General features: G+C 46.9%; 1 protein-coding gene across 1 annotated transcript in view; it reads right to left on the bottom strand.

Moving 5' to 3' along the window:
* The window catches only part of LOC138481164 (rho GTPase-activating protein 6-like), a 2,140,333-nt gene that overhangs the window by 1,657,627 nt on the left and 455,045 nt on the right, over positions 1-27,661 (bottom strand). Inside the window, exon 2 of the mRNA XM_069613116.1 lies at positions 21,676-21,900. Coding sequence (XP_069469217.1) covers positions 21,676-21,885 — 210 coding nt within the window. The 5' untranslated portion in view covers positions 21,886-21,900. The remainder of the gene's footprint in view (positions 1-21,675; positions 21,901-27,661) is intronic.

Below are 27,661 nucleotides of genomic sequence, written 5' to 3'. Positions count from 1 at the left end.
TTCCTACCATTTCTCTCTATCATTTGAGTTTGTATTGTCACCTTCTTGTTTTTACTTCCTTGACTCCGTAGCCCTGACACTTCCAGATGTTCCTTACTAACCCTTACATCTGCGAACGCATCTTTCCAGCCTCTTCCATTTAGTTTTACATGATCTTGTTCTCGTCTTCTTAGTGTTCCGCCATTGTTTGGCATACAACCAGTGACACCATATGTGACATGTCACTAGATGGTAATTTAGACCGCCTTATGTGTTTTTTTTTGCAGAGTGCATTCACCTTTGAGGGTTGGAACAAAGAATAAGGCTTAGTGTTGCAGTTGGTCTGTGGGGCGACTCCTCTTAGATTGATTGTAGTGGTAGAAAAACAAGGCTCAAAGCAAAAATAGGAATGTTAACGGGGACAGGAAAACCCCTTGGTCATACCAGTTATTCAGGAATGGTTGCAGGTCACTGGATTGACGGTAAGCCACAGGAAACAATGATATAATGAAATCCATGACTGTTACGTGACCAAATGGTCAATTTGTATGATTATTATTTGCTCTTAATGTATGATGTAATACATGTTCTCACATTTACTTTTTAATTCAGAACAGTCTGTCAATATTAGCCCAGATTTGAGAAAGGCCAAAGTGGCCGAAACACGTGTTATCTATAAGGGCTTATCTATGATTGAATTAAATATATACTTTCCAAACCCTATAAGGCGCGCTGTCCTGGATTTTTTTGGGTGTTTAAGCATCCTTTTTGTATTCACCTTTGAGGGTTGTTTATTTGATTGATTGCTCTTAATTAATTTGGGGTCTTTTCTCTCCAACACTTTTCTCATTGGCTTGTTTTCATTCCTCAATCTATAAATTGTGCACGTGCTTTGAGTCCCTCTGCATTTTGTTTCTTCCTCTTTTAGACTTTCCCCTGTGCTTCCTCAGCAGATAATTTTTGTTGGTTAAATGAGAAGAAACACATAGATTTTGAGCACCCTCCTCCTCCAAAACTTGGGGAATAGAGCTGCCCTTACAAGCCTCCCGATCATGTGCTCTTGGTACGTCAGCTGGAGACTGCACCATTGTAGACCTTACTTCAGGCACTTGTTGAGCCTTTGAATATTTAGATTCAAAGTTGTTCCTGATAATGTTTTGAAATAGATCCAATCTCCTTAGAAATCATTATTATTTTCTCATTCATTTTAATCAATGTTTGGTCTATCTTGAGTTGACTCTCCCTTTTTTTCAGCCTCTTTTTTCTCCTTTTCTTGTTGGATTTATCTTACTGCCAGTAGAGCGATGTTAATTCCACTGAGTTGTTGAGTGTTAGCAGAAAGGTTTGTTTTTATATTTTCATACAAGGATACAAAGGAACTAAGTACTAAATTCAGTGCAGAGATCGAATGAGCCGATAACCTTTTATTGTCCAGTTCCACTAAAGTTTTGTGAAGAACATATGGTGCTTCGAGCCCTGGTTTTGTAATTTGACTTAAGGAACAGTGTTCAGTTAAAAATGAGAAATTGTCATCCTGGTTCATATTGAAGGCTAATTCTACCAAGTCACTTTTTTTCGCCTTGATTTGAATGATGTGCTTTTGTAACATCTCTTTCTAGTGGCATTACTAATCCTTTCTCTGGTATTTCCAAACCCGATATCACTGCTAAAAAGCTTACATCACTCATCTCTGCCCTTGGAATGTTATACTGATGTTCTTTTCTGATTGGATTATCATTTGTCCCCTTATACATGAGTCCTTTCAAAGTTGTCTGATTTATTGCCAAAGGTAGACCACTAATAGCTTTCACATTCAGTTGGTGCTTTAATGTATACGGCATGGCTTTTTTGGGGGTTGTATTCAGCACTTTATTCAAAGGGATTAGTGTTCCAAGTGGTTTGTTCAACCTCAATTTCATCAAATGATTTTATTTTGTTGAAGCTCTTACCAATGTATTTAAATCTATGTCCAAAGTTCCTGGAGTCCTTGCCGCTATGCCTATTGAGTCACTTGTCGTGGGTAACAAGGACTTTTCAGGCAAATTTAAACTTTCCTTGATAATGTTATTCATTCTCACTCCTGTCATCAGTCTCTGTATTAGTCCTTATTTTTATATTTAACCCAGAGTTGATAGACTCATTTGAATTTTCAGCCTCCGGTACTACCTCTCCCTCTGAAGTCAACCAATTAGGCCATTTCACTGTTCACAGATGAAGATTTCTTTGAAGACTTTATCACTCTTGAGCATAGACATAGCTGCTTCCTTGATCATTCCTCTGTTGTCTTCCGAACACTTCTCAAATTGTACATTCACAGCTTGGTGATCTGAATTGGTGGCCCACTATGTACCATTTTTTCCACCACCTCATATTTTGAGAGGCTCAAAGGCACTTATCCTGCAGTCACCTCTATTGTGTTTTAATGGTCATGATTCAATTCGAAGTGTCAGCCTTCCCTTCCCCGCAACAGAGGCTCAAAGGCACCTGGCTCACAGTCGCCTCTTTGATGGAGGTTTTATGTCAGTCAGTAATTCTTATTTTTTTGTCTTACACCAAATTCGGTACTGGCAATCATCACCACCAGTTACCTGGGCTTAATATTATATCATTGGAATCCTTGTCCTTTCTCCAAACAAGAAACAATGAACGGAAGCAAAGTGACTGATTGTACACGTATATGCTTTCAAGCTCTGTATTCCGCTCCCGGTTTCATATCCAAGAGCAAGTGGATGGGGAGGTGGGAACTCCAGACCCAGCTACGTCCGCAACCACTTACTCTCCTCTGACCCACCGGCCCTCGGCATCGCTTCACTGCTCACACGCTGCTTCCCAATCAGTTGTGCAAGTCCCACCCATAAAACTGTATTTCTGTATTTCCGTCTCGATCACAGTTAAATTTCCATTATGGATTCTGCTGTGGCTATGGCTCCAGTCTCAACTGCAATTCAAATGTAATGCAATAGAGTTTTATGAAAATGTTTTTAGGGGACTAAAATTAAGTGTGCACATCAAGTCAAGTCAAATTCTTACCGCACTCCCTTTGTTGAGCTTGATCAAGCTCTTAATGTCGTTCACATTGATGCCCAATGCTGTGCAATTTACGGAGGCTGTTAATGCAATACAATACTGATTCAGTCGAACCGAGTCCTCCAGAGACCTCCAAGCCTGCAAACCACCGAACACCAAACACTTCGTTCCTCACTTCACATGGGCCAGATGTTTTAAAGGCAGTCTTCTTAAAGGGACCAGTACCCTTATAGGTTGCACATCTGAGATGTGCCCAAACAGCTCAAAAAATGCTTGAATGAAACGGTAGCTGCCACTCACCGCTAAACACTTTGCACCTCACTTCGTATTTGTTTTAAGTGGGGCTATCTAATCTTTAAAGCATTATGATTGGGCTAATGCTCTTATCCTGCTTCCAAATTACATTTTTTGGCTCTGAACCAGACTTCTTGAAATTGGAATACATGTGTTCTGGAAATCTATAAAATGGATAAACTTTGGACTCGGAAGCAATAGTTTTCATGTGTTCTTCTGTCATTCTGGAATAGTTTACCTATTGTCTCCATTGGGACAGCCTGTTCCCAGATTGAATTTAGCAAAACATTGAAGGCATTTCTATATCCTGAACGATTCTTACGGTGTTTGTTCACTAAATTGACATTAGTTTAAAATCAATAGTGGCATTTGTATTTACTTTTTCTATTTATTGTAGTTATCAAGGTGGTTGATTGTATTGTGACATTGTGATGGTTTTGTAACATGTTAATGTTGTACAGTGCTCTCAATCTATATGATAAGGTTTGTGCACTATAAATACTTTACATAACATTTTTAATAAAGGAAACCCTGTGCAAGTCGTCTCAGGGCTGGTACTTGAGGCACTGGTCTCTTTAGCATATAAGGTGGAATGATTTAGTTCTACATCTTCTGTTGTTGGTACCCTCTTAGTGAGGACTTTACCAGGTTCTGAGCAGTCTTAGGTGGGCGGACCAGGGACTTAAAAAATATGAGGTCTGACTTCTTCTTGGGAGGTCTGTCATTGGGGGTCGACTCCTTCAGAGATGCTGCAGAATGGGATCCTGGGTGACTGAATAAGCTCCTGAACTCCTGTTCTCTCTCTCCTTGGAAGGGCCCCTCATCTCTCAATAGGCTAAAGCCCTGTTTGCTACATATGGAATGTAACTCTCTTTATTGTAGATACTAGGTCTGATTGATCCCACCCTGATGCCGAAACATCGAAAAGCTGATTGGGGATCAATGAGATGCCTAGACGTAATGATGGTTAACATAAGCTACATTTATAACCAATAAAAGAAAAACTGCTCTGCTCAGACACATAATATGGCGTCTTCTAATTGTGTTGGAAAACAGGCACACAAATGTTCAAATGGATTTTCCTTAGGTTGAAACAAGTAGGGAAGAAGTCACTCTTTAGAGCGAAACAGTCTCACTGCCCGGTCGCCCATGCCAGGCAATCCACTTGGGATGGTTGTTCTTTCACAGTATTTAGTGGTTTCAACATTTCTTCTAATCAGACCTATTGTCATTTTCTTCTTCCTTACAGATTCCAAATGAGAGGGGTAAAAGGGTCACTCCCAGCAACTCTACAGATCTGGGTATCCCCTTACAGCAGTGTTGTGATCACTCAGAAAAATCCTTCTGGTTTCTGCCCTGCTTTTACGAGATTGGCAGGGGTGACAGAGGGAAGAACTTGTGCCTCTGATTCCCTGGTTTGCTGGACATCCCTCAGCCATCCTTTCGAGCTACTCTCTCCCGGCGCCCGTGCCGGTCACCCGCCCTTGGCTTGCTATCACTATTGTCTCTTTCCTTGTCCTCAACTCCTGGCATCTCCTCGATGCTTTGTGGTCGGCTCATAACCCCCCCCCCCCTCCCCCACTGGTCAGCCAAATACACAACATTCCCTTCCCTCTCTGTGCCTACTCTGGGGAACTCAAGGCAATGAAACACATCACTTTTGACTTTTAGTTCAACAAATCTTTATTATAATTTACAGAAAGACCAATGTTATGTTTAGATAAACACCTAATAGGCACCAGGGGAAACTCTATAAGACCGACTTCTAAATTAAACCGTGTCAGGATGGGTTTAACTGAATAGTGTTCCCTTAATGCTCCTAGCATTTACCCTCTTGATCGAACATAAGATCGAAAACATATTCTAACAAGTCATTGCTCTAATCTACAAAGAAATGTCTAAATGCTGTGGCCAACAGAAAAGTCTCAGTCCTAAACTTAATGAACATTTATCCTCCCAGCAATCCTTTGATAATAACATAACAGTTCCAATAATTTGGCCAAAGCAAAGGTTTGATACCTGCTCTTCAAGGTCCATCCCTATTCTAATGAAATACCCCTCCTGGATCATCTGTCCTCCATCTCCCCCTGTATCTGGGGTTTTTGTTCCTTTGTCTCCTTTGTGTAAAGAGTGAAGGATTTATGGTAGGATTTCTCTCCTTTTTCCTGCCATCCTGCTTTGCTCTTGGAGGTAGCGCAGGGTCTCTTTTGTTACCCCTGAGGTAGGAGCACCATGCTACAAAATAACAATGCACTTTGGCGCACAGACCGAAAACCGAAAAAACGAAGAGAATTATTTTTATCATGTGACAAAATGCCTTTTAATTTGCAGCCTGGTATTCTCCTCCTGCTCCCACTAAGTGTGTTTGCAACAATTGTGTTGTGTTGCTGTAATCCTCGTGGCACTTCAAAGATGGCCGACGTTTTCTTTCTCTGTCTCCCGATACTCCTCTGACTTCCTTCTGCATCCCGATTGGCCGCTGTGAGCTTTTTGTAGACCAATGAGGGACCCGCAAGCTTTAGCCGGTCCTCCACCTAAGGCCCACAACGAAGGCCTTGTATACCCCTGTCTACCATGGTACGCCACATTGCAGCCCCCTTGACTGTCTTTATTCCCCCCACCCACCTCCATGCCCCATGTGACTGTCTTTGTGCCCCCATCGACCCCCATGTCCCCTGTGACTGTCTTTGTGCCCCCACACCCACCCCCATGCCCCAGGGACTTTCTTTATGCCCTCACACACCCCATGCCCCATGACTATCTTTATGCCTCCACCCACCCCCATACCCCCTGTGACTGTCTTTGTAACCCCCACCCACCCCCATGCCTCCTGTGACTGTCTTTGTGACCCCCGCCCACCCCCATGCCCCCATGACTGTCCTTGGGCCCCCTACCCACCCCCATGACACCTGTGACTGTCTTTGTGCCTCCCCACTCACCCCATGCCCCTGTGACTGTCCTTGTGATCCCCACTTAATCCCCATGCCCCTGTGACACTCTTTGTGGACCCCCACACATCCCCATGCCCCAGTGACCATCTTTGAGTCCCCCACCCACCCCCATTTCCCCATGACTGTCTTTGTGCCCCCACACACCCCATGCCCCCTGTGACTGTCTTTGTGCCCCCACACCCCCATGCTTCCCATGACAGTGTTTGTGTCCCCATCCATCCCCATGCCCCCCGTGACTGTCTTTGTTGCCCCTACCCACCACCTGCCCCCCTGAAGGGTTTGTGCCCCTCCCCCCACTCCAGATGAATGCCCTTCCTAACTCCACACCACACTTTCCATGTGTTAGTCAATGCTTGGGATCTAGGCCCCCATGCTCCACCTGCCCCCCCATCTGCCAACCCTGATATGACATTACTTGCATGCATGACTGACGCATGCTTAGCACCATACCGCCACCTATTGTGTTTTTAAATAACTCTTGCCCCCAGGCACATTTTTATTCTACAGGGCACATCCGACCCCCATCAGGATGGGCCACCATGACTCCCAGGGCACTCCCTATGCTTAGTACAATTTCTCTTGGCAGGCGCCTCACACCCTGCGCCTACCCCACCACACGCGCCATTCCAACTAGCACCCCCATGTGACAACCTGCACCATGCATTATGAGCAGTTCCCTCCACACGGCCACCCTTAATAAAGGTCTCCACTCAAGCGTCACTAGAATCACCCTGCGCCACAACAACAATGCCCACCTGGCACACCACACCTCCTCGCTCCTGCGCTACGCACCATCTACATAGCGCAACTGAATCCTAGTTGCATAATATGCATTATCCGTCCTTATGGCTGCCAGCCAGCCCCCTAACCCAAAAATATCACTGCTGCCTCATTACCCTTTACATCCACTTCTTATTCTCCTTCTCCCCAGTTGCTACTCAGCTTCCTTAACTAAGGACTATCAGTCTACAATACCCATTCCGGTAAGGACCACCACATCCATTAAAAATGATTCCCGGCGTTGAGCTCTATCCCTTCTAACCTTATCTTTCTCCTTTCTTCCCGCTCCTTGGTGAAACCGCTCTCTACTATAATATGTACCCAGCTGGGCCAATTATAATACAACTATTATGTCTAATCCTTGAACCTGTATATGTATTTATCTGTCACACCACATTCATCTTGCATCACCACACTGTACATATGACAAATGTATGTCCACATTTAACTTGGCAATGTACTCTTTCACAAATCAGGTCGCTACTCATGGCCAGTTGCCACTCACCACATCACCAAATGGCACTCTTACCTTGCCACAACATCACAGCCTTGATAAAGGCCCTTTGTTCAAAACACGCGTTGCCTGTGCTAGACGCACCAACGTATCTAGTGAAAACTATTGGCGTCCAGTGCCAACACCGATGGGGCTCCCTTCCCCTCCTATACCTCACTATATGGGACCTTGGGAGCAGTGTCCCGCAGGAACCCTGGACTTGGCAGCAGGGCACTACAGAACTCGGTACAAGATCAGCTCAGGGATCTGTTTTTTCCTTAATGCCCTCACCATTACCTTCCATAATAGCAAGAAGCCCCTCGCCGGGTGAGGCGGGTGGCATTACTGCATCAGGGCCTTGTAACTATGGGCTCCAGGGCATTACCTGACGTGGTAATGCCCCCCACGCTTCACATCCCCAGCTCAGGGATTATTGCTTAAATAAAACATTGCTTTTTCCCTCCTGTTTAAGAACTGCGTCTGTCTTGAAGTGGGAGCGAATGCTGGACCGATCAGTATCTCAGGACATACATGTTTCTCTCTCATTTATGCTCAGTACTACAGCACACAACCCATAGTAAGCTTACATTTCCAATAACAGCTGGGTGTGTAATTATGGCCCATGCTGTTTTTTAAATGTTTCAACCTCACAACACATTTACAAGACATGTAAATATCCTGGTTCCACAACAAGAGAAAGCTTTGGTTGCCAATGACATTCCCGACAGACCACAAAACGAATAATTCAAATGTAGGATACAGTTTCACAATCCCAGTAGAGAAAGAAAGTCAATGAAAGTAATGAAAAACCCCAGAGTTGTAACTGCTCCCTTTTCATGTTTTCATCTAGGGTACAATACATTTACTGATATAGAACCCATCACCGTTCAGTGCTGCAACAAAAGCTTCTCATCAAACTGTCAAACTCAATGAAACATTTCATGCCGTGCCTAATGGCCATAACGTTTGCAACGTCACAAGCAATGCTAATCATTACCCAGGCCCACACCTCAAACAAGATACAAGAGCAAAACAAACATTGGTCTGAGAAGCTTGGGAAACCTAGAACTATTTCCATTGCATGGACTCGAGAGGCGATTAATTACGACTAAGCTACACTCAGAATGTTCACCTTTAAAGAATCAAAATGCATTAAAACGAAAAAAAGAGGCAATAGGAACAGATCATTAAGGTTGATGTGTATTTATAATCTTAGCTTTCTGCCCCTAAAACAATATTTGTCTGGTCCACTAGGACTGGGCACTGGGCACATAGGAGTCAAGATTAAAAATGAAAGCTGAAAGACATGAAATGACACATTTGCAAAAAGGACAAAAAACCTATACTAATAATCCACGGCTTAACGGAGTCAGAAAGATATTTGTGTGCACTTAGCAGTCAGCCGATTCCGTAGGGAGCGGGAGAGAAGCCATCTTGAATGAGCATGGCAACAACAGAGATAACATGCAACAGGAGCAATAAATAAAGTCTCTACCGGACAACCTGAGAGTGGAGACTATCCGACTTATTATGCATACTATGATAGGAGTAAGAAAGTGAAAGCGTGAGAAGAACGACTCGGAGTAACGCAAGTTGGCATGTATTTTTATGAAAGGCGGGTGGCTGAGATGAACAGACGTGAACCAAAGGTGTCAGGGATGACCTGACTTAACAGTGTACAATTGCATGAAAAAGACATATAGTGCTTGTCAAAAGAGGGAAAAACTGGAGACCATATTGTGCCTGAAACTTTTTTTTTTTTTACTTTGGCAGACGCAGTGAATTCTATAATGGGCGAGTCATTCTGAGCAGGTGGTAATTGCCTTGGGCCAGTGTTTGCATTGCCGCTCCGCTTCATGAAAACAAGCACTGGCAAGTGAAGAGCCACAACGTCTCTGCTGACTGCAATAGATGTGTCATTAGTAGGCAGTCGGCCATTCGCACCCTTTGCGTCCTCAAGGGCAGACGAGGAGTGCGTGTAAGACCAGACGGAAGCTAATGTCTAGGGCTTCAAATGAAGGGCATTTGTTCTGCTTTGGCTCGTGCTGTCTGAGGCACAGTAAACAAACAAACAACCTCATTAGCTTTGGTCCAAAGAGATGTGCCCTCCTTTTCAGAGGGCTTTATCTCCTTGGTAACCAGGCAGATGCAAGAGAATTCAAAGTACAATGTGCATCTTTTCAACAGGAGCCCCTTGCAGAGCTGCCAAAGCATACATGATCAAATGAAAGATGTGATGCAGATAAACAGACAATGCAAGTTGGGAAAAAACAGAAACAAGTATATCCCACCTACTTATATATATATTCAGTGTAAGTTGCGCTACTAAAACCCTATGAAATTCAGTGAAAAAACTTTGTTAAAGGGATGTTATGGTTCTAAGTAAAACCGAAAAACCCTTGAAATTCGCCAGTTATGGTAAACAAAGCAACCATAACTCGCGCCACCACCGTGCACTCCTAAGACTAACACCCACAACATCAAAGATGACATCACAAATGGCATTGATGACATCACCGATGACATCACATGTGTATGTACTTTTCATGAAATATGTGTACAAGGGATTTGTTGTAATGTGCACGGGCTCGTGCATAGGCACACTGGTGGAATGTTGATGCGTGTTTGGCAATCAACATTCCACAGTGGCTGTTGGAGCTGAGGGAGCTGTGGCATCCGCTGCTGGGTCTCACAAATAAAGATCCCATCCTCGTCGCCAATGTAATAATTCACCGCCACTCCAATGTATAAGATGATGGGTTGGCTGCCAAGGAGTGTTTGGATAAGCTGTCGAGACTCACCCAGTGCCAGAACTTGGCTGTACTGCAATTACGTGTGGGTGCACGTGCTCAGGGCAGGAGTTGAGACTCACCCAGCGCCAGAACGTGGCTGTACTGCATTTACGTGTGGGTGCACGTGTCCAAGGCAACAGCGGGAGAAATTTATATGCTTTTGTATTGGGGGGTGTATGGTGATCCATAGCGACAACTACTTTGGGGACTGTACGCATCTTTGGGGGGCAGGTGCACAAAGGTCTGTGAGATAATTTCTGCTTCTAGAGAATTAAGAGCTTTTAACATTGCACGGAGGTAGCAAGTTATTATTGGGGACAGAGGAACTGGGGAGTGTATTCAACTATGTTGCATACAGCGGCTAGGCCTCCACCTGCTTTTCTGTTGAATCCTGGAGAGCCGGTTGCTCCTTGGGAGCAGTGGGTAGATGCGTTCAAGGTATATTTGAGGGCTGCAGGTGGGGCAAAGTTCAATGATGATGAAAAGGAGGCTGCTTTATTGAACTGCATTGGTACTGAGGGGTTGAGGGTTTTTCGTCATTTGCCTGGAGAGAATGTGATGGTTCAAGGGGGAGGTGAAGGGGACATGGTGGTAAGTGCCTATGAGACTGCTTTAAAAAAATTGCAAATACGTTTTGGAAAAAGAGTTAATGTGGTTTTGGAGCGGTATAAGTTTTTCTCTAGGGCACAAGGTTCTATGGAAAGCATAGATTCATATGTTACAGCCTTACGTGCACTCATGGCTACGTGCGGGTTCCCGGGGAATGGAGAGGAACATATAAGGGATCAGATCATGATGAAGACATCAAACCAAAAGATTAGAGAGAGATTGTGGATCGAGAACAATCCTTCTCTTGATAAGGTTTTGGAGATTGCCAGAGCAATTGAAGCTTCAAAGGCGAGTGTACAGGTGGTTACGCAAAGGGATGGGAATAGGGAGATGGTACATGCTGTGGTGCCAAGGAACAAAAAAGCGGGGGATAAAGTGGTGGTACAAAGCAATTGAGCACTGAAGGTCAAGAAGGGATGTAGAAATTGTGGCTGGTCGAGTCACAATGTGGATTCAAAGTCATGTCCTGCTAACAATGTTTAGTGCAGGAAATGTAAACGTGTGGGCCATTTTGCACGCATGTGTAAGGGGCAGGTGGTTGCTAGTGTAACTACAGAGGATGCTACCAAGGGGTTAGAAGGGGTATCGGGTGGTGGCTGTAATCAGAGTGTCATTTTACATGTGGAGGGAGGTGGGCGAAAGGGTCCATGGGTGTCGGTATTGGTGGACCAGCATCCTTTGGACATGTTGGTGGATTCGGGGTCACCTTATACCTTGGTGTCTCCGGAAGTCTATCATGAAGTATTGGGTAAAGAGATGTCTACTTTGTTGCCCCCGGACATAAGACCATATGCTTATGGGCAACATTCCATTGACCTGCTTGGTTATAATTGGTCGAATTTTGCTTTCAAGGGGAGGCAAACTGTGGGTAAATTGTATGTGGCTTCAAAGGGCACAAGTGTACTAGACTGGGATGAGCAGGCTGCACTTAAAATACAAATACATCCTGGGGAAAAGGAACAAGTCTTAAGTGTCATGGAGGGGGGGAAGAGAATGATATAACGGTCACTTCCACAGTCCTCATGAGTGAGTTTCCTGAGGTATTTTCAGATAATTTGGGCAAGCTTAAGGGCTTTACACATCGTATTGTGTTGAAGAAGGGGGCGATTCCGAGAGTGCACAAAGTGAGGGGTGTGCCTGTTGCGGCCAGGGAGGCATTCAAAGAGGAATTGACTAAGTTGCAGTCAGCAGGAATAATTGAGCCTATTGAGTGTTCAGAGTGGTTGTTTCCGGTGGTTTTAGTGAAGAAGAATGATGGCAGCATAAGAATGTGTGTAGATCTCCGGGAACTCAATTCCAGCATATGGGTGGATCGGCATCCTTTGCCAAATATTAATGAGTTGTTGTTGACGCTGGGGGAAGCTAAATACTTTTCAACTTTTGATTTGTCATCCGCGTATCATCAAATTGATCTGCATGTGGATTCTAGACCCCTTACGTCATTGTGACTCCGTTTGGAGCTTTCAGGCTTTGTCGCATGCCTTTTGGCCTGGCTTCGGCTTTGGCTGTGTTTCAGTGGTTGATGCAGCAGTTGTTTGGTGGGGTGAAGGGTGTCAGCTATTTTGAAGATGACATTTTGGTTTGGGGCAGTAGCAAAGAACAACATGATATCAGGGTAAGGAAGGTCATGCACATTCTTAAAGAGAGAGGATTGACGGTAAAGCTGACCAAGTGTCAGGTGGGTGTGCAGGAGGTCACATATTTGGGACACACATTGAGTTCACGAGGTGTGAGCCCAAAAAAGGAGTTAGTACAAGTGTTGAGAGATACGCCAGCTCCGGGCAATAAGGATCAGCTAAGGGCTTTTCTGGGTCTGGCGGAATATTATGTTAAATTTGTTCCAAATTATGCGGAAAAAACGGTGGCCATGAGAGCTCTCATGAGGAAATGTGTAAGGTTTGTATGGTCTGCGGAGTGTGCGGCAGAATTTGAGTTGGTCAAGAAGGAAGTAGAGAATGCTCCTTCATTGAAGTCATTTGACCTAAAAAATAAAACTGCTTTGACTGTGGATGCAAGTGAAGTGGGTGTGGGGGCAGTGCTAGATTAATGGATAAATGGTGAATGGGTACCAGTGGCGTTTGCTTCGAGGAGTTTAAGAGAGGTGGAAACGAGGTACTCTGTGATTGAGAGAGAGACTTTGGCAGTTTTATGGGCTTCAAAACACTTCAGGACATTTTTGTGGGGCATACCTTATATTGTCAGAACGGACCACAAACCGTTGGTGCAGGTATTTTCTACCAAAGGGGTCATGGCAGTGTCTCCGAGGATTGCAAAGTGCTCAGTACAATTGCAGGATTACAATTTCTCTTTACAGTATTTTCCAGGAAGGTTGAATGTTGTTGCGGATTGTTTGTCCCGGTTGCCAGCGGGGCAGTGTGACGGTGAGGCAGGAGAAGTACAGGAGGATGATTCACAGGAGTGTCAGGTTGCTTTGGTGACTTCAGCTGTGGAGAAGTCGTTGTGGGATCGGGAGTGTGAGAGGGATCTTGAGTTGAGGTGGATTAGGGAAGGTTTGCTTAAGGGGTGGCACACTGTTAAGGACAGGTTGGAAGGGAAACCTTATGTTCAGGTTATTGATGAATTAGCCGAGGGTCCCTGGGGTGTGTCTAGGGGTTGTAAATTGATACCTCCTGTTAGTTTGAGAGCTAGAATAGTGGAATTGGCACATGTTGGTCATTTGGGACGATCTTTGACTAAAAGGAGATTGAGAGAGGAGTACTGGTGGCCGTCTATGGATAAGGATGTTGAGCAAGTAGTGAAAGATTGTATGGCATGTTCTTTGAGTGATAAGAGCAAGGTACTGCATCCACAACCTATACATCCTGTAGAGGTTCCAGAGCAAGTATGGTCGAAATTGGCTTTGGATATCATGGGCCCATTTGATTGTTTAGAGCCTGAGTCCAGGTATATGTTGGTATTGGTGGACTATACGTCCAGGTGGATTGAGGTGGCGGCATGTTCTAGTGTTACAACCAATTCAGTTATTGATTTTTTGAGGAAAGTGTTTGATCGTGAAGGATTACCTGCAACGTTAGTTACTGACAATGGGGTGCAGTTCACCTCTAGAGCAATGAGAGATTTTTTGGAGCAGCATGCCATTTCGCATTGTAGGACAGCTTTATATAATCCTTCTGCGAATGGATTAGTAGAAAGAGCAAATGGTACTATTAAATCAGCAATACAATTGGCTTTGGCCAATGGGTTAGATTGGCAGGAGGTGTTGACACAATATTTGGCTGCATATCGGAGAACGCCTGCCATGCTTACGGGAAGATCTCCATTTGAACTCATGAGGGGTAGGAAGGCAGGTACTACATTGAGAACTTTGGCCATGGGGGGTGGTGGGCCATGTGATATGGATTTGCGAGCCATTCATCGCAGTGTTTTGGAGCGCCAGCAGAGCACAATGTTTTCACAAAAAGGCAGGAAGGAGTTGAATGTTAAGCCTGGGGATGAAGTTTACATTAAGAATCCTAGGATGGTTCACAAAGGTTACAGTTCTTTCATGCCCTCAAAGAGAGTTATCAAGGTAGGAAAGGGGCATGTGCACTTGGAGGATGGTTCTGTTTGGAGTAAAAGAAGGGTGGTGGTGAGTGGGTGCAAGAGTATGGATAGGCCAGGTGTGGGATCTAATTTGGAATTGCAAGAAACCGTTCTGGATTACGATCCTGTGGATTCACAAGAAATAAGGATTGAACAAGAAGGGATTGGTCCAATTTCAATTCCGGTTGGTCCAGAGGTAGATGTGGAATATCAGAATGCTATGGATCAGCAACATGATGAGAGACAACATAGGGGTCGTGTGGCTAGGACCTGTGGTCCTCCCATAAAATTGAGAGATTACATTTGTTAAAAGTACTAGTACATTTAATTGCTATAATGTTTATCTGTATTTATGTGGAAGTGGTATTGATGACAAGTCATGAAATATTTTGTTTATGTTCCATTATTCAAATTGGTATTAACAGTTTTATCCAAGGGAAGACTATATGTTGTAATGTGCACGGGCTCGTGCATAGGCACACTGGTGGAATGTTGATGCGTGTTTGGCAATCAACATTCCACAGTGGCCGTTGGAGCTGAGGGAGCTGTGGCATCCGCTGCGGGGTCTCACAAATAAAGATACCCATCATCTTATACATTGGAGTGGCGGTGAATTATTACAGGATTCTTATTATAATGTTGCAAAAGAAGTGTCAAGGATCATTGCAATAAATATCATACCTTAATTAGTGCATTGAACGATGCATTGATATAAATAGCATTCTATTATGGGGTTCTATCTAGTATACTAAGCTACTCATACAGAAACATAACGTTGTGTGCAGTGTACAAGATGAAGGTATAATATTCGTAATGTTGATATGTTGAATAATGAAATGATAATTGTTTTCTTAATAGATTTTTGTGTACTGTGAAATATGTAATAAGTAGCTAATAAAACCCATGTATTACATAATTGCATTACTATAGACAAAACACAAAGAGACAAGAGCACATACCAATATGGGTATATACAGGGAAAGTGAAGTTAGCAAAAAAGCACAAGTAGTAGCAGAAACAATTCATAACCTAACTGATTATTTTCATGCAAATAAATGATTGCTCTGTTTCAAAGCTGCTATTTACCCTATATATATGTATCACTTGATGTGATTAGACCGTAAGGAAAGTAGTGTGAGTACAATGTATACAAATATGACCATATACTGGGAAAGTACAGCCATAAAAAAACAGCAGAACTATCAGAAAGTGCTGATAAGTCTATTGATTATCTTTATGCACAAAAAGGATTGCTGTCTTTCAAGCTTGTGTCTTCCCCTATCTATATGTTTCATATGATGTGACTGGACTCTAAGGGAATTACTGTAAGAACCTACTTGAAGGATACGTCTACAAATAAAATAAAATGTTTAGTTTCTGATTGTTACTGAAGAAAACCATGTGGCCTAGATATGTCAGCAAAAGAAAAAAGAGTGAGCCAGACATGTGATGTCATCAGTGATGTCATCAATGACATGTGTGATGTCATCTTTGATGTCGTGGATGTTAGTCTTAGCAGTGCACGGTGGTGGCGCGAGTTATGGTTGCTTCGCTTACCATAACTGGCGAATTTCAAAGTTTTTTCGGTTTTACTTGGAACCATAACGTCCCTTTAACAAAGCTTTTTCACTGAATTTCATAGGGTTTTAGTAGCGCAACTTAACCATAACGTCCCTTTAACAAAGTTTTTTCACTGAATTTCATAGGTTTTTAGTAGCACAACTTAACTATAACGTCCCTTTAACAAAGGTTTTTCATTGAATTTCATAGGTTTTTATTAGTGCAACTTAAACATAACATCCTTTTCAATAGATCAAGACCACTAGCATCTTAGGTCCTCAAAGTGGGAACCGCGGGTGGTAAAAAAAAGATTTTTCTTCCCAAACCGGGACGCCGAAAATATTTTTTTTAAGATGGCCACCATGGAAAGAAAAGCCGGGGTGTATAAAGAGAACACAACAGGGCATCAGCGGGGGGGGGGTGGGGGGGGTGAGACATGGGCATGAGCGGGGGTGGGGGGAACAGTAGGGAGACACTGGGCATGAGCGGGGGGTGGGGGGGAACAGGAGAGACAAGGGGCATGAGCGGGGGGTGGGAGGGAAAAAGAGGGAGACACGGGGCATGAGCAGGGGGTGGGGGAACAAGAGAGAGACACAGGCCATGAGCAGGGGGTGGGGGGAACAGTAGGGAGACACGGGGCATGAGCGGGAGTGGGGGGAAACAGGGGAGACACGTGGGGCATGAGCGGGGGGTGGAGGGGAACAGTGGAGACACGTGGGCATGAGCGGGGGTGGGGTGAACAGGGCACACACGGGGCATGAGCAGGGGGAGCCGGGGGGTGGGGGGAACAGGGGAGACACGTGTGCATGAGCGGGAGGTGGGGGTAACAGGGCACACACAGGGCATGAGCGGGGGTGGGGGGGAACAGGGGAGACACAGGGCATAAGTGGCGGGTGGGGGGAACAGGGGAGACATAGGCCATGAGCGGGGGGTGGGGGGAACAGTAGGGAGACATGGGGCATGAGCGGGGGTGGGGGGGAACAGGGGAGACACGTGGGCATGAGCGGGGGGTGGAGGGGAACAGGGGAGACACGTGGGCATGAGCGGGGGTGGGGTGAACAGGGCACACACGGGGCATGAATGGGGGGTGTGGGGCACAGCGGAGACACAGGGCATGAGCGGCAGATGGGGGGGACAGGGGAGACACAGACCATGAGTGGGGGGTGGGGGAACAGTAGGGAGACACGGGGCATGAGCGGGGGTGAGAGGGAACAGGGGTGACACGTGGGTATGAGCGGGGGGTGGGGGGGAACAGGGGAGACACGTGGGCATGAGCGGGGGTGGGGGGGAACAGGGGAGACACGTGGGCCTGAGCGGGGGGTGGGGTGGAACAGGGGAGACACGGACCATGAGCGGAGGGTGGGGGAACAGTAGGGAGACACGTGGGCATGAGCAGGGGGTGGGGGAGAACAGGGTACACACGGGGCATGAGCAGGGGGTGGGGGGAACAGGGGAGACACAGGGCATGAGCAGGGGCTGGGGTGGAACAGGGGAGTCACAGGGCATGAGCAGGGGGGTGGGGGGAAAAAGGGGGACACGGGGCATGAGCGGGGGGTGGGGGTACAGGAGGGAGACACGGGGCATGAGCGGGGGTGGGGGGAACAGAAGGGAGACACAGGGCATGAGCGGGGGGTGGGGGTAACAGGAGGGAGACACGGGGCATGAGCGGAGGGTGGGGAGAAACACGAGGCAGACACGGGGCATGAGCGGGAGGTGGGGGGAAACAGGAGACACACGGGGCATTGAGCGGGGGTGGGGGCAACAGGAGACACACAGGGCATGAGCGGGGGTGGGGGGAACAGGGGAGACACATGGGCATGAGCGGGGGGTGGGGGGAACAGGCCACACACGGGGCATGAGCAGGGGGTGGGGGGAACAGGGGAGACACAGGGCATGAGCGAGGGGTGGGGGGGAACAGGGGAGACACGGGGCATGAGCAGGGGGTGGGGGGAACAGGGGAGACACGGGGCATGAGCGGGGGGTGGGGGTACAGGAGGGAGACATGGGGCATGAGCGGGGGTGTGGGGAACAGGAGGGAGACACGGGGCATGAGCAGGGGGGTGGGGGGAACAGGAGGGAGACACGGGGCATGAGCGGGGGGTGGGGGGTAACAGGAGGGAGACACGGAGCATGAGCGGGGGGTGGGGGGAACAGGGGAGAAACGTGGACATGAGCGGGGGTGGGGGGGAACAGGGGAGACACATGACCATAAGCAGGTGGTGCGGGGGAACAGGGGAGACACATGGACATGAGCGGGGGTGGAGGGGAAAAGGAGGGAGACACGGGGCATGAGCAGGGGGTGGGGGGGAACAGGGGAGACATGTGGACATGAGCGGGGGGTGGGGGGAACAGGGCACAAACGGGGCATGCGCAGGGGGTGGGGGGAAAAGGAGGGAGATACAGGGCATGAGCAGGGGGTGGGGGAACAGGAGGGAGACACAGGGCCATGAGCGGGGGGTGGAGGGGAACAGGGGAGAGACGTGGGCATGAGCGGGGGTGGGGGAACAGGGGAGACACGTGGGCGTGAGCGCGGGGGATGGGGGAACAGGGGAGACACGTGGGCATGAGCGGCAGGTGGGGGGGAAGGAGGGGGACACGTGGGCCTGAGCAGGGTGTGGGGTGGAACAGGGGAGACACAGGGCATGAGCGGGGGTTGTAGGGGAAAAGGAGGGAGACACGGGGCATGAGCGGGGGGTGGGGGGAACAGGGGAGACACGTGGGCATAAGCGGGGATCGGGGGATCAGGGCACACACGGGGCATGAGCAGGGGGTGGGGGGGAAATGAGGGAGACACGTGGCATGAGCGGGGGCTGGGGGTACAGGAGGGAGACACGGGGCATGAGCAGGGGTGGGGGAGAACAGGAGGGAGACACGGGGTATGAGCGGGGGCTGGGGGCAACAGGAGACACATGGGGCATGAGCGGGAGGTGGGGGGTACACGAGGGAGACACAGGGCATGAGCGGGGGTGTGGGGGGTAACACGAGGGAAACACGGGGAATGAGCGGGGGGGTCGGGGAACACGAGGGAGACACGGGGCATGAGCGGGGGGCAACAGGAGACACACGGGGCATGAGCGGGGGGTGGGAGGGTAACACGAGGGAAACACGGGGCATGAGCGGGGGGGTGGGGGGTAACCCGATGGAAACACAGGGCATGAGCGGGGGGTGGGGGGAACACGAGGGAGACACGGGGCATGAGCGGGGGGTGGGGGCAACTGGAGACACATGGGGCATGAGCATGGGGTGGAGGGAATACGAGGGAGACACGGGGCATAAGCGGGGGGTGGGGGCAACAGGAGACACACGGGGCATGAACAGGGGGTGGGGAGTACAGGAGGAAGACACGGGCATGAGCAGGGTTGGGGGGGTACAGGAGGGAGACAAGGGGCATAAGCGGGGGTGGGGGGAAAACGAGGGAGACACGGGGCATGAGCGGGAGGTGGGGGGTACACGAGGGAGACACAGGGCATGAGTGGGGGGTGGGGGGTAACACGAGGGAAACACGGGGCATGAGCGGGGGGTAACCCGAGGGAAACACGGGGCATGAGCGGGGGGTGGGGGAACACGAGGGAGACACGGGGCATGAGTGGGGGGTGGGGGCAACTGGAGACACATGGGGCATGAGCGTGGGGGTGGGGGGGTTACACAAGGGAAACACGGGGCATGAGCGGGGGTTGGGGGGCAACAGGAGACACACGGGGCATGAGCAGTGGGTGGGGGGCAACAGGAGACACACGGGGCATGAGCAGGGGGTGGAGGGAACATGAGGGAGACACGGGGCATAAGCGGAGGGTGGGGGCAACAGGAGACACACGGGGCATGAGCAGGGGGTGAGGGGAACAGGAGACACACGGGGCATGAACAGGGGGTGGGGAGTACAGGAGGGAGACACGGGCATGAGCGGGGTTGGGGGGGTACAGGAGGGAGACAAGGGGCATAAGCGGGGGGTGGGGGGAAAACGAGGGAGACACGGGGCATGAGCAGGGGGTGGGGGGAACACGAGGGAGACACGGGGCATGAGTGGGGGTGGGGGTTAACACAAGAGAAACACGGGGCATGAGCGGGGGGTGGGGTGGAACAGGGAAGACACGGGGCATGAGCGGGGGATGGGGGAAAACAGAGGAAACACGGGGCATGAGTGGGGAGGGGGGAAACACGACAGAGACACGGGGCATGAGGGGGGGTGGGGGAACAGGGGAGACACAGGGCATGAGCGGGGGGTGGAGGGGAATGGGAGAGAGACATGGGCCATGAGCGGGGGGTGGGGGGTAACGGGAGAGAGACACAGGAAATGAGCGGGAGGTGGGGGGAACGGGAGAGAGACACGGGCCATGAGCGGGGGGTGGGGGGAACGGGAGAGAGACATGGGCCATGAGCGGTGGGTGGGGGGAACGGGAGAGAGTCACGAGGCATGAGCGGGGGTGGGGGGAACAGGGGAGACACAGGGCATGAGCGGGGGGTGGGGGGAACAGGGCAGACACTGGGCATGAGTGGGGGGTGGGGAGGAACGGGAGGGAGACACGAGGCATGAGCGGGGGGTGGGGTGGAACAGGGGAGACATGGGGCATGAGCGGGGGGTGGGAGGGAACGGGAGAGAGACACGGAGCATGAGCGGGGGTGGGGGGAATGGGAGGAACACACGGAGCTTACTGTGAAACGCTCCCTGAACCGATGAACAAAGATGGCGAGCGTCTCTCACAATAGGCGCACTGCACGCTTCATGGCAGCCAATCAGAGCGCACGTCAGATGTCCGCGGACATCACACAAGCACTTGCCCAATCCCCGTCCTGTCCACGGAGCGAACACAGATATCACTAATTTTTTGCACTTACATTTTTGTCATTTTTTAAAAAACTACTGGACGGATTTTCACCAAATTAAAAAAAGCACGCTTTCGGGACCAAGCTGCCGCTCCCGTCACAAATTTGGTGTAAATTCGTCCAGCGGTTTGGGCTGTAGGCGTGAGCAAATTTTTTTCCCATTATGTCTATGGGAAAAAAATAAGTTTTGGGACCCTCCCTATAACTTTGCCCTCCCTGGACCAAACCTCACCAAACTTTGCAAGAAAATTCAGAGTGGGCCATATACTTTTTTTGCAAAGTTTGGTGAGGATTCGTTCAGGGGGAGCGAAGTTATAAGCCGCCCATAAAGCGCTCTTCCTATGGAAACAGCAACTTAACCATAACTACATGGCCACTACCGTGGCCATGTAATATGGGATAAAGTATCCCCATATCACGTTATAAGGATATTGCAAGTCACAGAGGAGATCCATGATGTAAAAGAGGAGTGAGAGGCCGAAGAACTATGAGGTGACTTTTAATGTATGGTAGGGTGTAGATTATTCCTTATTATAAATGGCCACACATTCATCGCCTTAACTACCTGGCCTCTTGCTTAATCTAATGTAATGCATGTTCCTGCTGTTAATACATATAATCGGTGTAGAAGCTTTGAATTTAAAAAAAGAAATGCAGCTTCTAATGCGTTACAGTAACAAAGTTTAAGCAGTTTAATAAAATGCATACAGGTGGGCGTGACTTGATGCCGAAGAAGATGGCCGTATAGGTGCATTGCTTTGGCCCACCTTATATTTCCTGACAATGCAACACCTTCTACTCATTAAGAATCCCCCCCTCTCCTCACCTCGCTGTAGTGACGAGTGCGAGCGATCGATTTTCTCACAGTGGAACGCTCCGTCGCTGGGGCATGCGCCTCCATTCGCCCCTCGAGCCAGCGGCAGCTATCTGGGAAAGTATCCGTCTCTCGTGTGGAGAACCCCAGCGGCAGTGGTGATGCAACCAGCTGGTTTGGGCCTGTTTGCCCTTTTACGTTGCTTACACAGCGCCACCACATGGCTACCTAACATTACTGCGGATAGAAAAAGATAAAGAAAAATAAGGAGGGAACAAGATAAAAAAAAAAAAGAATTTGCTTATGAAATAAACTGCACTGGACTGCATTTTTGAAGTAACACTTTCAACTATATCTCACAGTTACCATTTTACGCTTATCCTTTGATAATACTTTTTTTTTTCTATGCTGGTGTGATATTTCCATACTCACTACTTCTTTATCTTTTCATCGGGTTATCAACTATTCAACATGGCCTCTGGTAAAAATAACCAGAATCGGCCTTCAGCCTCTAAAGATGTGCCAGCTATGTCTGTCACTCATAAAAGACTCAAAAGTGAGTTGCCACCAACACTTGCCTCCTCTGACCTTGCCATTCAGCCCATTTTACAAGAAATTAGGTCACTCAAACCCTTTAGCAAAACCACCAACCAAAAATTGCAGCAATCAGATGAAAGGTGGAATGTCTTCGAGAAGAGAATGAGTGAAATGGAAAAGAGAATTGGTTATGTGGAGGACGTCTCACCTAAACTCACTCAGTTGGAAAAAGAGGTCAGAGACCGGCAAAAACATAATGAAGAATTGAAAAACAGAAGCCGGCACAGCAACCTACGCATTACGGGCCTCCCTGAGGGATGTGTGAGCAACCTGAAGGTGTCTCACCCACTAGTCCCCAGGGATCTCCCATCCAGGTGAATAGGACATGGCCATTGCTATTGAAACCAGTTCCTGGGGTGGACCAGTGCGGGAGGATCACCTGGATGGGGGGTCTGTGTGGAGTGGAAATGTGGGATATCAAAGGGCGAGATGCGATATCCCCTTCCTTATAACACCCTTTCCCCATCCTACAAGGTAGGATATCTGGAAACTCAACCTCCCCCGCCCCTTTTGCAACACAAACACTTTCTCACAGGCAGGTCATCATGAGCAACAACTGACTTACACCACAGCCGTATACCTGACATGTCCCAACACAAGGGTCAGGCAGAGTCAGCCAATTACTGATAATTACAGACACCTGACTTCCATCACACTTCCCCACACGGATAAAAGGCAAAGCACGAAAGCATATTCTGAGCAAGGCCAAACACTCAAGGAAGCAGCTATTCTGAGATGGCAGTTTAAACTGAGGAGAAAATAGGGGAGATCTGAGAGGACGGCATGGAGGGAATTACCCTTGCCCTTTTCAACCTAGAACTGTGACTTTCAAGAATCCTCAAGGAAAAGAAACATAAGATCGGGAATTGCAGCTGACAAATGGTGTAGTGTGTGCCAACGGTACACTGGGCCTTCCCGCACTGATAGCCAGGGCGGGGCAATGTGATTGCCACTGTGGTAGCGTCCTTGACGCCAATGGAAAAGAAACGCTAATGAGTTCAGCACAGCTGGTGAGTGGAGAAACTGATAGCAGACTGTACTGTGTTGTGCTCATGGTTGCAAGCAGCAACATTATATGAAGAAAGAGAACTTGAATACAATTGACTTTTTGGGAAACTGAAATAGCTACCAGATACATAGTGGTCTGGCACCACGTGCATGCTCACTCAAAGGTCTCTGTTTGGTGCCCCCTACCCCTTTTGGGCAGGGAAGAATTTTTGCACTGTAATATTGAAGTGGTCCTGCAGCGGGTTGCGTTGAATCCCATGCACACTTGAAAGTCTTCGATTAAACGTAAACTGAAGTTGGTCTGAGCCAGGCTGAGGGGGACTAATTGTAAAGAAAGGGTCTGAGCCCAGAAGTAGGGGATCCTGGGTGAACAACACCAGAGAAGATTGTTGTGGCAAATGTGAACCTGACTGAGGGGTGCCTGAGAACTAGGGTGAACAGTAACATACTCCAGAAGATTCTTGTGGCAAATTTTAACCCGACTGAGGGATGCTTACAAATTGTAGTTAGTCAAAGAAGGATTGGAGCCCAGCTGAGGGGGATCCTGGGTGAAGAGTAAATCGGCCAACGTGAAGATTGAGAAAGGAAATTTTCTTTATTGTTTATGGAACATTAGGTCTGCTGAGGCAAGAGCCTTTGCACTAACGAAACTTGGGCACAGAAGGCCCTGATGTTGGTGAACTGAACTGTGACCTCCTGCTGGAGAAGCCCAGGAGTGTGCTCTGCTCAAGTGAACCACCTTGTCCTATGATAAAAAACGTGGCGAAGGGAGTCCCCTGCCTTAACATTGTGACGTATAATTTTTTAAACACTTCTTTCTTTTTGTGAACATTATCCCAGACTATTTTGTAGCATAGCGGTAAGGATTGGCAGTAGTTTATTTTAGTACAGGCCCTTTTTATTTGAATAGACTCCACTAGGACTGTGTTTTTATTATTTGATGGTCGTAGCTTGCTCGCATCATAGATTTAGTGTTAGATAAGCGTTTTTCACACCCCTGATAAGAGTTCAATAAACACCCTTGAACTGTGATCACTTGTGCCTGTCTTTCTTTGATACGATGCCTTACTTACAGATGTGAAGTGAATGATTCTATCCTGTTTCTTCAAAATATATCAGCTCTACTTCATATCCCAAAAGAAATCTCCCTGAACATTCAACGTGCACACCGCATTGGCCCAGTAAGAAGTTTGCAATCTTCACAATATCCACCGCGCACTTTGATTTTTTTCTTGCTGGAATACCAACAGCTCATCATTTCAAAAGCTAAACAGAAGAGTACTCTTATCAGGCATGGTAATATGATTCACATATCTGTAGATGTGGCTAAGAAGACCGTCAGGGCATAAAGGAATTCCTCTCTTATCGTCCTGCATTGAAACAATTCAATGTCAGATATGGACTATATCGTCTCTACTCTTTTAATGTGACATATGAAGGTCGCACATCGAAATTTGATGATCCGGCTGACCTTAAAGCTTTCATATCCGGTCCCTCTAAAATGACTGTATGGATACGTCACTCCCCACCAACTCCTCTTCTTCGGGTTCTTGACTTGTGTTTTTCTGCCCTCAATGATGGTAGGCTGGGCACCGCTTTTGTACCCATCTTCTTCATGCACTGGTTTTATTCTTTAGCCCTGCTGGTGTCATCTGCTCCTATATCTTTTTCCCCTCTTTCTTCCTTGTGGTAACTTGATCCTTTCTGTTCTTCCAATACTCTATGTGTTTTTACCTTTTATTCTGTTCAATGTAATACCTCTTACTCTTAGTTTACTTCACTTGGTCAAGTATCCTCTTCCTTCCCCTCTTTCCTTTTGTTTTGCCCTTTTGTGCTTTGCCTTGGTATTTTGTGTGCTTTTCTCCTCCGGATATATCTATGTTCATGTTGTTCTATTTGCTGATTGGGGTCACAGTATTTACGATCTTCTCTTCCATAGGTATTTTTACATTCGAGTACTAACCATGCTTCTTAGGTACAATGGTATTTAAATGTGTAACCTGGAACATTAAAGGCTAAAATAACCCAATTAAGAGGTATAAAATGATCTCCCATCTCAAAAAGCTAAATCCATCTATTGCTTTTATACAGGAAACCCATCTCTCTCTTACGAAAGCTATGAAACTTAAATCCTTTTGTGTCAAGGAGGTTATTGCTAATCCAGCTGTTGGGAAAAAAGTGAGTGGCCATACTAATTAGTAAAAGGTTATCATATAAAATTCGATTTCAAGATGCTGACACCAGTGGGAGATGGGCATGGGTAAAAATGCTTATTGGATCAGATATTGTCACCGTTATGAGTATTCATGGTCCCACTGAACCTGATCCTGATTTTTGGGATTCTATCAAACAGACTATTCACAAATCAAATTTCTCTAATCTAATTTTATGGGGCGATGTGAATCATGTCCTAGACCCCTTTTTAGATAGAAAATCCAAGTGTTTGTTTAAAAGTTCCAAGTCCTATGAAGCTTTTATGCATTGCTTAAGAGAAACTGGCCTCATTGATACCCGAAGACTAGCCCACCCGGTTCACTTAGAGTACACGTTCCATTTTCATACCCATGACACTCTTTCACACCTTGACTACATTTTCACCACAAAATCCCTCACTAATACTATTATTGATTCCCTCATTTCTAATATTATTATTTCTGATCATGCCCCAGTCATCACCTCATTTGATCTTTCGGATATCAAAAAACACCATATAGCTGGAAATTCAATAATTGTCTACTCCAATAATGTATCCAGTCATTGGTGTCCTTCCAACATAATATTTTTGCTTAAAATCTAGATGAAAATACCTGGGATTTAAAGCTGATTTAAGAGGTCACATAATTTCCTATTTGAGTATGAAAAAGACACAATTTAAGAAAAACATTGAAGCATTATTCTTTCAGCTTTCCTATGCAGAGAAGCAATAGTATCACTCCTCTTCAAACATTGACCTTCGCACAGTACTGTCCTTACATTTTCAAATTAATTAAAAACTCACTGAAGAAGCCTCAGGTGCTATCTTATGATATAAATCCAAAATCTATCAAACCTCCAACAAAGCGGGCAAAGCTCTCACTTCTTATCACAAAGCCATAAACGAAAAAAAAACACTTATCTCCCACATTAAAGATCCTTCTGGCTCTATCATTATGAATCCTTCTGGTATTATTGAAGTCTTTAAGAATTTGTATACTTATTTATATTTCCCAGAGACATCGGTCTCAGAGGCCAATCTTATAGCTTTCTTTGATAACATCAGTAGATGTTCTTATCCCTCATCAGACCGTAGCTGCCTGGAAGGAGACGTCACTACGTAGGAAATCAACCAAACCATCAAGGGCTTGGGAAGGGGCAAGGTTCCTGGCCCAGATGGTCTATCCACAGAATTTTTAAATCAGTTTGATGGCTCCAAGACTTAAATCTCTATACTCATCTTTTATCTCCAAGGGTATTTCGTTTTGAACCTTCTCTGAGGCGCTCCTCATCCTAGTCCTAAAAGCAGAGAAAGATCTGGATCTCCCTAGAAATTATAGACTTATCTCCCTCATGCTGAAAGATTTTCACCAAACTAATTGCCAGCAGAATAGAATCTTACCTCCCCAGATTGATCATACCCGACCAAGTGGGATATGTGAAAGGTAGCAACATATCGGCCAACACAAGGCTTCTATTTGATGCCATCCACATTATCTCAAAGGACAAAAATGACAAATGAGGCTATGCCTCTATTGCCTTAGACGCAGAGAAGGCCTTTGATTGGGTCAACTGGGAGTAAATGTTCCAGGCCCTGCGTTGGCACAGCTGCGGTGAGGGCTTTACATCTTACGTTAAACTTCTTTATTCTGGTCCTAAATCCTCTTTGCGCATTAATGGTCAGTCCTCATCTTTTTTCCCCGTTATGAAGAGTTACCAGGTAGGTGTGCCCCTTATCCCCCATTCTATATGTGTTATCCCTTGAACCCCTGTTGAAACATATCAGATCTGATACAAATATACAGGGGATCTCACATGGTATCCATGAAACCAAGATAACCACTTATGGAGACGATATTCTTATTTTATTGAAAAACCCTAAACAGTGCCTCCCCCCCTCCATTTGACTGTTCTTCCGCATCCGGGTATAAGCATAACAGGGACAAATCAGAGTTATTACCTTTCAATCCATTCAGCCTTAAAAATGAATTGGAAGTCTGTGGTTTTAAATGTTGCAATAAATCTTTCAAATATTTAAGCTTACGGTTTGCCTCCTCAGTTAGTGGCACTACCAAATTGAACATGGATTTCTTACATTACACAATAGAATAAAGGAATTATCCTCTATTTGGTCCACTCTTTATCTATCCTTATGGGGACGCCTTGATACTATCAAAATGATGTTATCTCCCATTGTCCT

The sequence above is a fragment of the Ambystoma mexicanum genome, chromosome 5p (assembly GCF_040938575.1).
Source record: "Ambystoma mexicanum isolate Mex_15411 chromosome 5p, UKY_AmexF1_1, whole genome shotgun sequence".
Classification (NCBI taxonomy): Eukaryota; Metazoa; Chordata; class Amphibia; order Caudata; family Ambystomatidae; genus Ambystoma; species Ambystoma mexicanum.
Note: the sequence above shows the minus strand (reverse complement) of the source record. Positions and strands in the feature narration are given on the sequence as shown.